The sequence below is a fragment of the Ammospiza nelsoni genome, chromosome 1, assembly GCF_027579445.1.
Source record: "Ammospiza nelsoni isolate bAmmNel1 chromosome 1, bAmmNel1.pri, whole genome shotgun sequence".
NCBI classification, from domain to species: domain Eukaryota; kingdom Metazoa; phylum Chordata; class Aves; order Passeriformes; family Passerellidae; genus Ammospiza; species Ammospiza nelsoni.
In genome coordinates, this window is record NC_080633.1 from 50,368,989 (window position 1) to 50,382,218 (window position 13,230).

Here is a 13,230-nt window from a genome sequence, read left to right on the forward strand (position 1 = left end):
AGAAAATGAACTCTCCCTCCTCTAAATTGCTATAAATTTTAAATTAAGAGGCTCTCAGGCAACAAAAATTATGGGAGCAGGAAATAACAGTTCTTTAATAGGGAAGAAAAGGATAAAATAAACAATGCAGTAAAACCAAAACAACACTGATACAGTCAGAAACACAACCTGACACCCTGTTGGTCAGGGTGCTGGTAGCAGTCCAGTTGGAATTGTGGCTGCAGTCCTCCTGCAGTGTCAGGTGTGGTTCTGTTGGAGCAGGGATCCTGTAGAAAGGGTGTAGTTTTCCTCTGAAGATCCAGTGGAAGAGGCAGCTGTTCCTCTGGGAAATCTAGTGGAGAATCTGTGCTGGTGTTCCAGAATCTCCAGATTATATTCAGGTAACAATGCTTGGCTCCTCCCTCTGGGCAGAGCATCTCACAAGGGGGATGCTGTAGTTCTTATCAGTCATGCAGTGACATTCAATAGCCTGTTATCAGCAGCTGTCCCCTCCCCAGGGAGGAGTGATTGTGGTCACTCAGAGAGAGATAAGGAAAGCTGCCCACCTGACAAAAGACAATTGCCATACAGATGGTAATAGAATACATCTTGCCTTGCAGTCTGGAACAATGAGTTTAATCAAACTGTAAGAGAAAGTCTGCATTGTCTCAATTTACATGTAGGCCATTAATTTGAGTAGCTGCTGTTAGCTTCTGTAAAAGGCATGTGAAAATGTTTGTTTTTTCTGGCACTTGGGAAGCAACAAAAAACCTGGGATATTTTTTAACTGCAGTTAATCATAATGTGAAAGGGAAAGTAAATTTTGATACATAGCCTTACTCTCAATTATTTGTTACAGAAGCAAATTCTAGGTGTCAAACACCAATAAAGATGAAGCCAAATATTGAGCCTCCAGAGAACGTGGAATGGAGTGGTGCAGAAGCTTCAATGTTTAGAGTTCTTATTGGCACCTACTATGACAACTTCTGTGCAATTGCCAGACTGATTGGGACCAAAACGTGCAGACAGGTAAGCAGGGAAGATACTTGCTAAGGGTCAAAGTGATTTACTTTTAAAGTTAATGTATACAAATACTAGTATTGATTACTAAAAGGGAAAATAATTAATTTTCTTGGTTTTCCCAAGCGTGCTATGGTCCAGAATTCATACCACAAATACATAGAAGTTAGTTTTAAAAACTGTTTTAAAATTAAATTTACAAGAGGTTTAAATTAGAGTATCAGTTCTTAAATGACAAAAATAATCAACTTTAAATGTATTGAAAAGAGACTATGACTGGATATAATCTGTAAGTTGTTGGTTGGAGGAAATCATACTAACTTAGAATATGAGCAACTTTGTACTAGTGAGAGATTTATCGTGGATGTGTTATGGTATCTCTTGTTAGGTGTATGAGTTTAGAGTAAAGGAATCTAGTATTATTGCACCAGTCCCTGCTGAAGATGTTGATACTCCTCCCAGAAAGAAGAAAAGGAAACACAGGTAAATCTGTTACTAAATACCCTTAGCATAACAATAAATTGGAGATACAGGGGTTCAGAACGGAAAGTATTTTGAAAGAAAATTGTGCAACTCTTCTTTTGCTTCGAAAACCCAAAGTTGCAGCAATAAAACAAAATGGTGTTTTAGTTTTAGACAAAATCTTACTGCACTGCCAGCTATAACCTTCCTCTTGTCTTTCCCTTTCCTTTCTAAGTTCTTTAACAGCTAGGTTCTTGTAGGTGTATTGATGCAAGTTTTCAAAACTCTGTTTAGATTAGAAATCACCTATGCAGTTGTTGCAACATTCAACATAATGTAGAATAATTATTTTTTACAACAATAAACATTAAATTCAGGAGTGTTTCAATAGGATTGAGTAATGATTATATGATATTTTAAAAATAAAACTGATGTTTTTTTAATGATGAAATGTATTCTAGCAAGCTTCAGATAACAAGCTAGTAGGATTGCCTTCTTTTTCTTTAGGAGGGACTATTTCTTTGTTGCACCACAGTTTCATTAGCACCTAGAACACCAACTAAAGAGCTAGGTTAACAAGTTATTATTTGAGGTGAAGCTGCAATGAAGAGCAAATTATTATCTGACACAATTTCTGTTGAAATTGCAAAATTTTGTGGCTATTGTCTGTCAATGAAATGCATTTTTCTTTTAGAATTCTGAATTGGAGAATGCAGCTCTGCATTGATTATTTTTATTTTGAGAGATAAGAACATAAGAGATTAAAAGCTGACTGAAAATTAGCAAAAATATTTCTTTAGCAAGCAATAAGCACACATTTTCCCATATAATTTCCTATTTCTCCCTTTAACTTCCCTTATTCTCCCTCAAGTTTGTCCTTCCAGTTCTTGTCCCATCAATTCTTGTTGTTTCTGTCTTAGCTTGTCTACTTATTATTTCCAGGCCTAGTGAAATTCCTGAACTGGTTCAAAGATCCTGTTGACGTGGAGTAGAATATTTCTGCTTTGTAGGGTAGAGGCAGGCAATGTGAGCTGGGAAAAGACTGAGTGAGCATCTGGAAAAGATTTTGTTCTCAGCAAAAGCTATTGATTTTTATGCTCTTGGCACAGTTTTCAAGTGTTTGGGCATTTGGTGGGCTTGGCTGCTTAAATTTAGGTTATTAGCCATGGTGCAAGTTTGGAATATATAGCTGAAAACTGGCTTGCTGTCAGATTGACACAAATTGCTATAAGAATGGTGCCACCACATCTACTTAAAAGAACAGCTAAAAGGTTCAAATGTATTTTTGCAGCTGAAATGGATTGTATGATTACCAGGCTGACATTGTTTTGGAAGAATTCTCAGAGTTTTTTTTAGTTTAGGAGTTTTATTTCCCAAGTAAATGAAAGCACACTCCATTGCATGGGGTTTCTTGACTTTATTTGCTTTTTTATTAGTTGCCAATATAAAAACTTTATTGGTAGCAATTTAGTTTTGAAATGTCCTCTAAGTCTTTAAACTCTCATTGAAGGAAGGAGATAATTTTACAAATATAATGTCCCAGAATATGTGGCCATCAAGCTGTCTCCATCCTTCTATGGCAGTAGCCTTTTTAAAAAGGAAAGCAGTTTAGCCTGCCTACATCCTGCTGTTGAAGTTCTCCTGCAATCAGCAATTGGGACAACCATCTGGAAATCTTCCTCTGTTTCTTACCTTCCCTTTTCCCTTTTGCCTTTTCCCTTGCAGGGCTCTTACCTGTCTGCAGGTTGTCCATGTGTGCATGTGGCTTTGAGCTAAAGCAGCATCACCAGAGAGAAAAGCAGCAGCAAAAAGCTGCTTTTGCTGGCCTCTTGTAACCAATCTGAGAGCAGATAAAGTCTTTTCTTGCACAATTTTGCCTATTTCCCATATCATCTTGGTGCTCTATGAGCATACTGAGCAATTAGCTGGCAAGACTGCACCCCTCTTGGATAATGAAATGTCATGTCTCCCTCCTTGCTGTGACATTTTTGTTGAGATAGCTGTAATAAGGCTGATCAGGGGGAGAAGACAACTTCTAATATAGCTATTTTTTGGAGAACCAGTAAGTGTCAGAGCCTGGCCTGTGTATAAGATTAAGCTGTTATTTTGAGAAAACTCTTTGAGGAGAAGTGAGTGCTTTGCATAGAAGCCAGTAAAAAACCTGAATGAAGAAAGAATTCCGAAAAGCATGGGTGTATGCTGGAGGAGAGTGTACTTCAGTGCTGTTCATTCTTTCATGTGTATATTTTTCTTCCATTGCTGGGAGCTGAGTTGAGTTTGCTTTAACTAATCAGCACTCCTTCCTCTATTTTGGTACTGATTTTAAAGCTGCTTCTTTATTATTTTGGTTTTCCTTTTTGCCTTCATCCCCTATTCAGAGGCCACTTAGTAATTTTATGTGAAAATATTTTATTTTTCCCCCCCCACTTTCTCATTTTCCTTCTCCTTCTGCTGGACTGCTGTTCACTGCATGTGTTTGAATAGCTTATGTAGTTCTGCCAAGAGTTCAGGGTGCCTTTTTGTAGGGATTTAAAGTCTCAGTGTTATCAGGCAAAAGGTGCACTGAGGCATTGGCACAGGTATTCTGATGTGCTGCCTGGTTGGAAGGCTGAGTCTTGGAGTGCTGGGGAGGCTGTGGATAAGGTGATCTGGGAGACTGAAGTCTTTGAGTGATGCCAGAAAATCAAACACTGCAAAGACTCAACTACATATTTGACATAATTGGCATGTATTTTGAATTTTTAATGCTCTTTCTGATAGCAGAATATCCCTGTGGAAAGCAAGAGATGCTGGAGCACCTTCTTCCAAAGGGTGTTTTTAGTGCTGGCTTGGCTGACACTGCTGCTGCCCAGAGCCACTGGCAAAGTTTAGAGGTCTAGTAGGTTGTTAGGAGAGAGGAACAATATCTTTGACAGCTGCTGTCATGATGCTCCTGGGAACACTTGTTTTCTAAGCTGGCTCTCCTGCAGATGTCAGCAACCAAATGCACAAATCCACTGGCTTGCTTGGGAACTTGCTATGGAGTTTCCAGTTGGCTTTTTGTAATGAAGCTTCAAGTTGTGAGTGCTATCTCAACTTTGTCCTTTCCTTGCCTTTGCTTCCTGCTGCATGGGACCAGGCCTTGCCTTTTGCTCCTGTTTGAGATGCAGATTTATATAGAGCAGATACAAAAATGACTCTGCCTTTAGTGTAGTGCTTGCTCAGGCTCCAGCTTTGTGTGCTAACCGGGGGAACTCGAGCACTTTGTGGCAGTTTTTTGGAAGTTGCAAGGCAGTGAATACTCTTGGATAGTGCTAGTCCAAACTCCTGTTGGTCAGTGCTGGCAGCCTGTTGTCTTGTGTCACTGCCCACAGGTTCTGCTGCCACTGTGTCTCCAGCCCCCCTCTTCCTCCTGTGACAGAAGTCTCTCCAGAAGAGGGACAGAGCTCATGGATGCCTTTCCCCTTGTGACTGCCCCTGGAGTTTTCCTTCTGCTTTGACTTGTTGCTATTAATGCTTTCTTGATGTGTATGCACATTTGTGTGCTTTTAAAGTATTAGGAGAGTGCTTACCTTAGGAGAAAAAGTGAAGCTGCTAATTGCTAATGAAAGAGTATTTTAACAAGTCTGGCCACAGAATGCTTTTAAGAGTTTGCTGTGCTGGTAAGTTCTTATTATCTTGGAGTGACAGACAAGTTTCTGTGAAAGACTTGTTCAAAAATATGGTATGTTACATTTTCCAAATACCAGGTAGACAAGAAAGTGAGTAGTTTGGTGTGCATAAGAGTAATTTAAGTCAAAATTGCACTCCTTTCAGGCATATGGGAAGTGTCCTCTTGCAGGGTCAATGTCTCATAATTCATAAATATATGTTGGTAGCCTTTTCTAGAGTGAATCACTCTTAATAGGAATGTCATCTATTTATTACAGTACTCTGTAATTCTGGGTTTCTTCTTTCCTCTCAGCCTTAGTTACTTGGACAAGTCTGCCTTTGTGGATTTCTAACTTCTATGGGCTCCTTCAGTGCTTGTAAGAAAATTGGTTATTGAGTTAAATCTCATAGTAATGCTTTAGAAGGGCAATTTTATAGAGAATCTTATTTATATGAAGCTGTTGGAGGGCACTGCACACCATTTAGTTGAAGTAAAAGCTGCTATGCTTTTATGAAAGAAGTAGCAGCTAAAAAGTCCTATTTAAGTAGTTACAGTGGGAGATATTTTTTCAGAGTGCAAACTTCTGAGGAGTTGCATTCACTGAAAGGCAGAATAGCTTTTGTAGGGTTCTGTGCTGGGGATCTTTTAGTACCTGTGCTCATGAGTGTTTTGGGCCGCTCAGTAAATCTGCAGAGAAAGTGAGGTTGCTTGATGCAGCTGGCAATGTATTATTTGGCCAGGGAATGAGGCTTCTCCCATATTATCTTCATGTTGTTACATGATATACTAAGGAAGTCCAAGAAGTATAAACTTTAAAAATCCTTAATCTAATTTTTTTGTTATGTATGTTCACTAAAATAAAAGTCGTAACTAAAATGCATAGAATTGAGTTAAAAATAAAACAATGGATTTCTCCTTTAATTTTAAGGCTACTGAAATGAAAAGTCTGGTTTTCCTTTTGGTACTAAAGGTCCAGACAGGTGCTTTTGCTTGATTGTTTCTGACAGACCATTTATGGAATAGCTGACATTCCCTGGCCAAAGAGCTTGCGATCTGAAATGGATACAAAATAAAGGGGCAAATGTAACTTGGAAGAACTTTCAAGTACAGTGAATGCTAACCAAAAAGCAAGTTACTCTTAAAAAAACACAGCAAAGCAACAAACACAAACAATAAAATCCACCACACAACAAGAACACCACTTCTGGCAAAGGTGTGCTTGGCTGAGCTGCCTGAGAAAGGGGACACTGAAGGAAAACTAAGGACATGAGAGAAAGGAGTGTGGGCTGTGAGGCAGAAGGGGAAAGGCTCAGTGCAGCACCACCAGCCAGGACAGCTGGAGAAAAATGTCCAGCCAGAAGGAATACTGAGGTGTCCCATCAGTGTGGCTGTGCCAGGCAGGCACTCTGTCCTGTCAGGTACTTGGAGCTCCTCAGGTGAAGGGTGGGACCTGGCTGTGATCTGCAGGGGACACCCAGAGTGGTGCTGGGGCCAAGCCCTGTGCAGCTGCCCCATTTCTGTGCCCCTGTTCAGGCATGACCCTCCACATCTGCAGCTTCATACCCTTCCCTTGCTGCTGCTCCTGCCTGCCAGAAGCAGCTCCAGCACCTGCTCTTGGCAGGGCTTCCTTCAGGGGCAGCTGAGTTCCAGCATCTCTGGCTGGGCTGGGTGGGGACAGCTCCTCTGAGCAATGCTGGGACTGCAGGAAGGGTGGGGAGAGGGGGAGCAGCTGCAGAGCTCTGATCTTGGCCAGCCCTAGACTGGGACAGGTTCTGCTGCAGCCCCTCTGACTCGTGTGCACTTAGCAGCTGTTCATGTCTCCAGAAACTTTCCCATCTTAAGCAAGATGCAGCTGCCTTTCCCAGCCCACTGCAGGAGGAGTTCCTGTCAACCTTCTTGTTTGTTTTGTGTTTTTGCAGGTTGTGGGCTGCTCATTGCAGAAAGATACAGCTGAAAAAGGGTTAGCATCTTTCCATTCAATTTATGTCCTGAACTTTTAAGATTCTACTATTGCTTTTTTCTGTTTCGGTTGTTTCTGGGGGGGGCTGGTTATTTGTTTTGTTTTTTTTTTAATGTTAGGCAATTATGTATATTCCATGGGGAGCCAGAAATTTTAGAATGAAAATTAAAAACGTAAACTCTCACTTACATGTATTGTAGGGACAAAAGGTACTCTTTGGGTTAAATAGCTGGAAGAGCTCTGTATAATTCCATAAAAAGGAAAGGAAGCTGAGTTTACTGTCTTTTCAGTATGGCTTCATTGAAGCACAGGTAAAAATGGTATTAAGGATAAGAGCTGCAGTAAAAAGTGCCTTTTTTTTGTAAGCCAGTTTAATTTAGAAATAGTTCTCTGAAAAGTTGTTGAGAATAGTTGGGACTTCTGGCAACATAAATAATTGATCTGTTTGTCTCTCTCATTTTTTGTTGCTGATTGCTAGCTTGAGCATTTTTATAAATTTACAAATTCATGCAAACTCAAAACAAGCTCAAGAGTATTAATAGCAAAAATAATTTAAATAGAACCAAATTCTCCTAGCTACTGTATAGGTAAAGCTCTAGACTTGTCCCTGGTAGTTCCTTTCTTGCTTAGAAGACTTCAGCATTATCTGTACTGGAAAATTGACTTGGGAAAACACAGTGGTATAGTAATAATAATAATAATAATAATGATAATAATGGAATTACATTGCCAGTGGTACCTGTTTGAAAGTTGACTGTTGTTCCACATTAAAAATTGCTTTCAGTATTTAAGCAAATTTACTTTGCTGAATAATATCAGTGCTATTCCAAAACATGTTCAGACAGGAAATGATACCATTGTGGTTTTGTTTCTCAGTTTTCCACATAAACAGCTTTCAGCTCTGAGTACTCAAAGCAGCTGAGCAGTGGCAGAATGAGGTGCACTAGGAAGGCAGCTAATGGTGTAAAACACCTCACTAATGTTACAGTTCTGGTTTTGTGTTTTTTGGGTTTTCAACTTCACTTGTTGTGGTTTGGGTTTTTTGTTCATGTTTGGGCTTTCTTAGTTAAATGACTAAAAGGGAATTTCTGCCTTAGAGTGAGGGGAACTGTATGTTGTTTGTCTGCAGCTTTCAACTTTACAAAATGTTGCTATTTTTATTCAGATGGGTCATCGAATCACGTTTACAACTATCAGCCATGTGATCACCCACGTCAGCCTTGTGATAGCTCATGCCCATGTGTAATTGCTCAAAACTTCTGTGAGAAGTTTTGTCAGTGCAGCTCAGAATGTAAGTAAAACATTTAAAAGTTATCCATAAACTTTTCTCACTGTCCACCACGAGCTCTGTACTACCAGTCTGTAGTAGTACTACTACTGCTGCAGGCAGTTACAGGAGCAGCAAATTGTGTCCAACAGTGTGAGCATGTTCACTTTAATTTGGCCCTTGTAATTGGCCCTTGCATGAAGTCAGAAACAGCCTTCAGAGCTGAAATTGAGGAGGAGTTATTAAAATCAGGGAAGGAAAGAATTTGCAGTACTCCTGAAAGCAGATATCAGTGGCTGTGTTACCAATATTCTGATACACTCTAATCTGCACAATCTTAGTTTTACACTGTATATTTTCATATTTGCTGTTTTTCTTTTCCACCCATTCCTTTGTAGGCCAAAATCGTTTTCCTGGGTGTCGTTGTAAAGCACAGTGCAACACCAAGCAGTGCCCCTGTTACCTGGCTGTCCGTGAGTGTGACCCTGACCTCTGCCTCACCTGTGGAGCAGCTGACCACTGGGACAGCAAAAATGTTTCTTGCAAGAACTGCAGCATTCAGAGAGGATCCAAAAAAGTACGTCCAGAGTTACACAGCTGCAGGCCTGTTGGCTGGGGTTAGAGGTGTTCTTATATTTTCAACCCAGAGAATGGAATTTCTTTGCCTTCATACTTTCAAACTGGAAAAGAAAAAAAATGCCAAACCCAACAGCAAGGAAAGGAGTGTTCACTTGTTAGCTTGCTCTTGTGCTGCTGTTAAGTCTATTTACATTTTGTCATGTACCAATTAGTGTGTTCTGTGCAGCAGAGCAGCAGAATATCTCCTTTTCCCTGTTCAGGCTTTGCTTCTTAATTGCAAATAGGCTGCTGTTTTAAGGAGCTCAACAGTCTTTCCCCAGATCAGCATAAAGAAGTTTATCCCAGAGTTTCTTTCTTCAGTTGTTGATTCTGAGGTATAAACTTGTATACAGTCTACTAAAGTCTTGAAAGCCCATTCAGTTCTGGCAAATAAATCAATAAGCTAAAGTTTATTTCTACTCTCGAATGTCTTCTCACAAAACAGTTGATTACTGAGCTAATGAGTGGTGGGCTCCTGGCTGCAGACCTTTTGAGGTTGAAGTCTTTAGTAAATGAATTTTTATGTAACCCTCTCATTTCAAGGTGTCTTGGGGTGGTTAAACTAAAATTTTTAGTAGTTTTGAAATACTTGGTCATTTTTCCTTTACATACATCTGATTCACAAGCTGTAATTTTAGTGTGTGTTTGATCATTAGAAGACTCTGGATTTGTCTGCATTCCTGGAGTTCCAACATATGCATTTCACTAAGTGATACAAAACAAAATGGAAAGAAAAACTGAACTCAAATCTAAGTCAGGCATATCAAAACTTCTTGGTATTTCTATTCCACAGCACTTACTATTGGCACCTTCAGATGTGGCAGGCTGGGGAATTTTTATAAAAGATCCTGTACAGAAGAATGAATTCATCTCTGAATACTGTGGTGAGGTAAGGATGGAGAACACTGGATATGAGCTTAGTTGGTGAAGTTCTGCACTGACAGGGACCAACCATGGGTGCCATTGTCTGTGACCTGGTACAGGCTGTGACTGCTGTCACTCCTCAGATCCCAGGAGCTACACAATTGAAATGTCACAAAACTTTTGAAACAGGTTCTTGTGAGAAGGAGAGGCTGGAATGTCCTTTTTATCTTAGATGGAATTTCAGTTCAGACATGCTTAGAATTTGGTGGCAAATTATTTAGTATTGTACTGAAAGTCAGTAGGAGCTTTTGCTAAGCTGTATTCTGCAGCAATAAAACCCTGAGTCCGGTATGCAGCCCTGATTTTGAGAGGAGAAGCAATTCTTGCTTTTCTTCTGCTCTGAAAGAGTTTATGTGTGCTAAAAGCAAAGCATGGATGTTTGCTAAGTGCAGAATGCTTGCTGAAAACAACACTTTGGGAATACTTTAAATCCCAGAGAATAGAAAAACTCCCACCTGTCTTTCAAAAGGCTGGGGAGGGGCTGACATTAAGCTGCTGTGGTTACACAGTGGAGGAGTGCTTCTCTCTTTTACAAGTGGTGTTTCTTTCAGATTATCTCTCAGGATGAGGCAGACAGAAGAGGAAAAGTGTACGACAAATACATGTGCAGCTTTCTGTTTAACTTGAATAATGGTATGTATGCATTAGTTGCAACCCTTGGCAGCATAAGTAAAGTGTGTATGCTTAGCATTTTGTTCAGCCCTGTTCTTCTGCAGCCAGCGTGTAACAATGAGAACTTATTTCCACACATCTTTCTCTATCGGTGTATGGATTCATCCTGCTGATAGCTAGTCTTTGGGATTTTTTCTCTAAATGCTGGTCAGCTAGATGTAGTGATGAGCCTGTTGTACAAGAGGAGTAGAACTTCATGGAGTAAAATTATGTGCAGACATTAAGTAGACTAAAGAATGTAAAAAGTGTTGTCTGAAGTAATTTTACTGAATTAAATAATCAGTAATTTATGATGGTAATTGTGTTGGGGGAAAAAAGCCACATGTGGTATGTAACTTACAGACTGCACTGTGTCAAGCATAAAATACTGGAAAATAGTTGAAATGAGGAAAAAAACCCTGCTGCTTTATGTTAGTGTTGACTTAGCATATTTATGGAGATTGTCCTTGTGGAATAAAGGTAGAGAAGCTTTAGTGAGAAGCCAAGGTGGTGCCACTGTGGCAGGAGGTAAAGGAAAAGCACCATGTGGAACAGCAGAGTTCAGCTGTTGTAGGGTGGTGGGCCAGCTCTTCCATGGGGAAGATGTGCAGTCTTCTCCAGCTGCTAAGATCCAAGCACACTAGGTGTTAAAATAAAAAAATGTGTTTGTAGGTGACCCATCCAACATTTGTGGGGTTTGTTGTTTTTTTCTGCCCCCCCTAGATTTTGTGGTTGATGCAACACGCAAGGGCAACAAAATTAGATTTGCAAACCATTCAGTAAATCCCAACTGCTATGCAAAAGGTAAGTTTCACATTTACTTGCTTTTCATCAATGTATGAAATACTGTGAGATATTTCTTTAACATGCATTTTATCAGTATTTGTACTAACATAGCTAATTTCTTTTAAAACAGTTATGATGGTTAATGGTGATCACAGAATAGGAATATTTGCTAAAAGAGCCATTCAGACTGGTGAAGAACTGTTCTTTGACTACAGGTGGGTAGATGGATTTCAGGTGGGATTAGCTTTCAGTATCTGCACAGCTCAGAGTTAGTTCCTGTGCCTGCCTGGGCCCTGCAGCCTCAGGTCTCAGCAGCTGAGAAGCAGCACTCCCCACACTGCTTTTGTCAAGCCAGATGCCATAGCAAGACTGATTTGAGCAATGCAGCTGGTTAAGAGCCTGCAAACTTGGAAAAGCAGCTTGTGTAGAGAAAAGTGTAGTGACAAATGGGGACAGACTTTCTCTGGTTGGGTTACCTTGGTAGCAGCACAAGTTAACTCCCCCATCATTCAGAAATAGGCAAGAATTTCAGAGAATGAAATTTCAGAATTCCTACAGACAAATGCTTGCTAAGAATGTGTCCTTACTGTCCCCTACAATCATCTTACTGGGCAAAAACTAAGCTGTCCACTGGCAATACTGTGTAGGTCAGTCTGGAGAAATGCAGTTGCTTTCCAGTACTGAAAATGAACATCAGGACTGTGAGAGTCAAGGTGAAAAAGAATGGAATTTTAGTGATTTGTCTCCTTTGATCAAACACATCTGAAAGTAGTTTCTTGTGGGTCAACAGTGTTATGCACCTGCAAATTCACACAAGGAGGAAACACCCCAGCTGGTGAGGAAATGATGGGAAATATGAGTATTCCAGGCTGTGGTGCCATTCTGTCAGAACAATGAAGCTGAAATGTTCCATTATACTGGCTTTTTGTGATTTTGTTTTTTTTTTTTAATTTCAGATATAGCCAAGCTGATGCCCTTAAGTATGTGGGCATTGAAAGAGAAATGGAAATCCCTTGACACCAGCTACCTCTTCTTTTAAACAAACAGCTGCCTTATCTTCAGGAATTTCTAGTACTGTGGGCAATTTTAGAAAAATACAAATGATGCAATTTGAAATTCTGTATTTGCAAAGTACTGTAACAGTAATTTATAGTAACGAATTTTAAAAAAACCAACTTTTTATTGCCTTCTCACCAGCTGCAAAGTGTTTTGTACCTAGGAACTTTTGCAATAATGTGGTGTGGTACATTTTTCAACCTTGAATAAAGGATACTTGAACTTCTTCATTTTTACTGGAATTGAGTTGGAATTTTGTGTCAGCCCCTTGAGAAAGCAATGTGAATTTAACCTGTAACTTCTGTGCAAAGGCAGCTCCATACTTGTCTCCTTCTGTTACTCTGGGTTTAAGATCAGTGTGAAGATGGAAACAGTGTGGATGGAAGTCAGGTGATTGGTGCTGCAGTGCCTGAGGGAGACAGGGGTGGTCTTGCAGTTTCTCAGCTCGCTTGGATGCAGCCACATCCAAGTTCTCTGGAGGGATGGCTGCAGCCCAGAAACTCCTGCAATTGCCAGAGTAGCTGTGATTTCTGTGACAAACACTGCTTTCAAGACAAAGCTGTGGTACAAGGTGCCCTCACTGTGGCTTCTCTGAAGCACCAAAGTGAATGATAAATACAACAGTAACTACACCTGTGTTAAAGAGTTAAGAGATGCAGAAGAGAAATGCAGTTTTCATCCAGAAACATTTACACTGCAGTTAGATTGTACAGGGCTACCACATTTATTTCTTACTTGCTAGTGGATGGAACTCTAGCTTGTGATGTAGAATACAATGCTCAGGTCAAACCAGCTGGAGTGGGAGGGCAGGCACAGGGTGGCATTATTGCCACAGAGTCCATGAATTCCTGTCCATGGTGACCAGTTACCTGCTGC

General features: G+C 40.2%; 1 protein-coding gene across 6 annotated transcripts in view; it reads left to right on the forward strand.

The window, feature by feature from the left end:
* Positions 1-12,596, forward strand: part of EZH2 (enhancer of zeste 2 polycomb repressive complex 2 subunit) — a 29,627-nt gene extending 17,031 nt beyond the window's left edge. For all 6 annotated transcript variants that reach the window (XM_059471008.1, XM_059471015.1, XM_059471023.1 and 3 more), the window contains exons 10-19: positions 839-1,008; positions 1,388-1,482; positions 7,012-7,052; positions 8,218-8,343; positions 8,718-8,896; positions 9,731-9,826; positions 10,413-10,494; positions 11,236-11,316; positions 11,429-11,513; positions 12,255-12,596. In XM_059471008.1, the coding sequence (XP_059326991.1) occupies positions 839-1,008; positions 1,388-1,482; positions 7,012-7,052; positions 8,218-8,343; positions 8,718-8,896; positions 9,731-9,826; positions 10,413-10,494; positions 11,236-11,316; positions 11,429-11,513; positions 12,255-12,315 (1,016 nt within the window). In that variant the 3' untranslated portion in view covers positions 12,316-12,596. The remainder of the gene's footprint in view (positions 1-838; positions 1,009-1,387; positions 1,483-7,011; positions 7,053-8,217; positions 8,344-8,717; positions 8,897-9,730; positions 9,827-10,412; positions 10,495-11,235; positions 11,317-11,428; positions 11,514-12,254) is intronic.
* Positions 12,597-13,230: the final 634 nt, after the last annotated feature.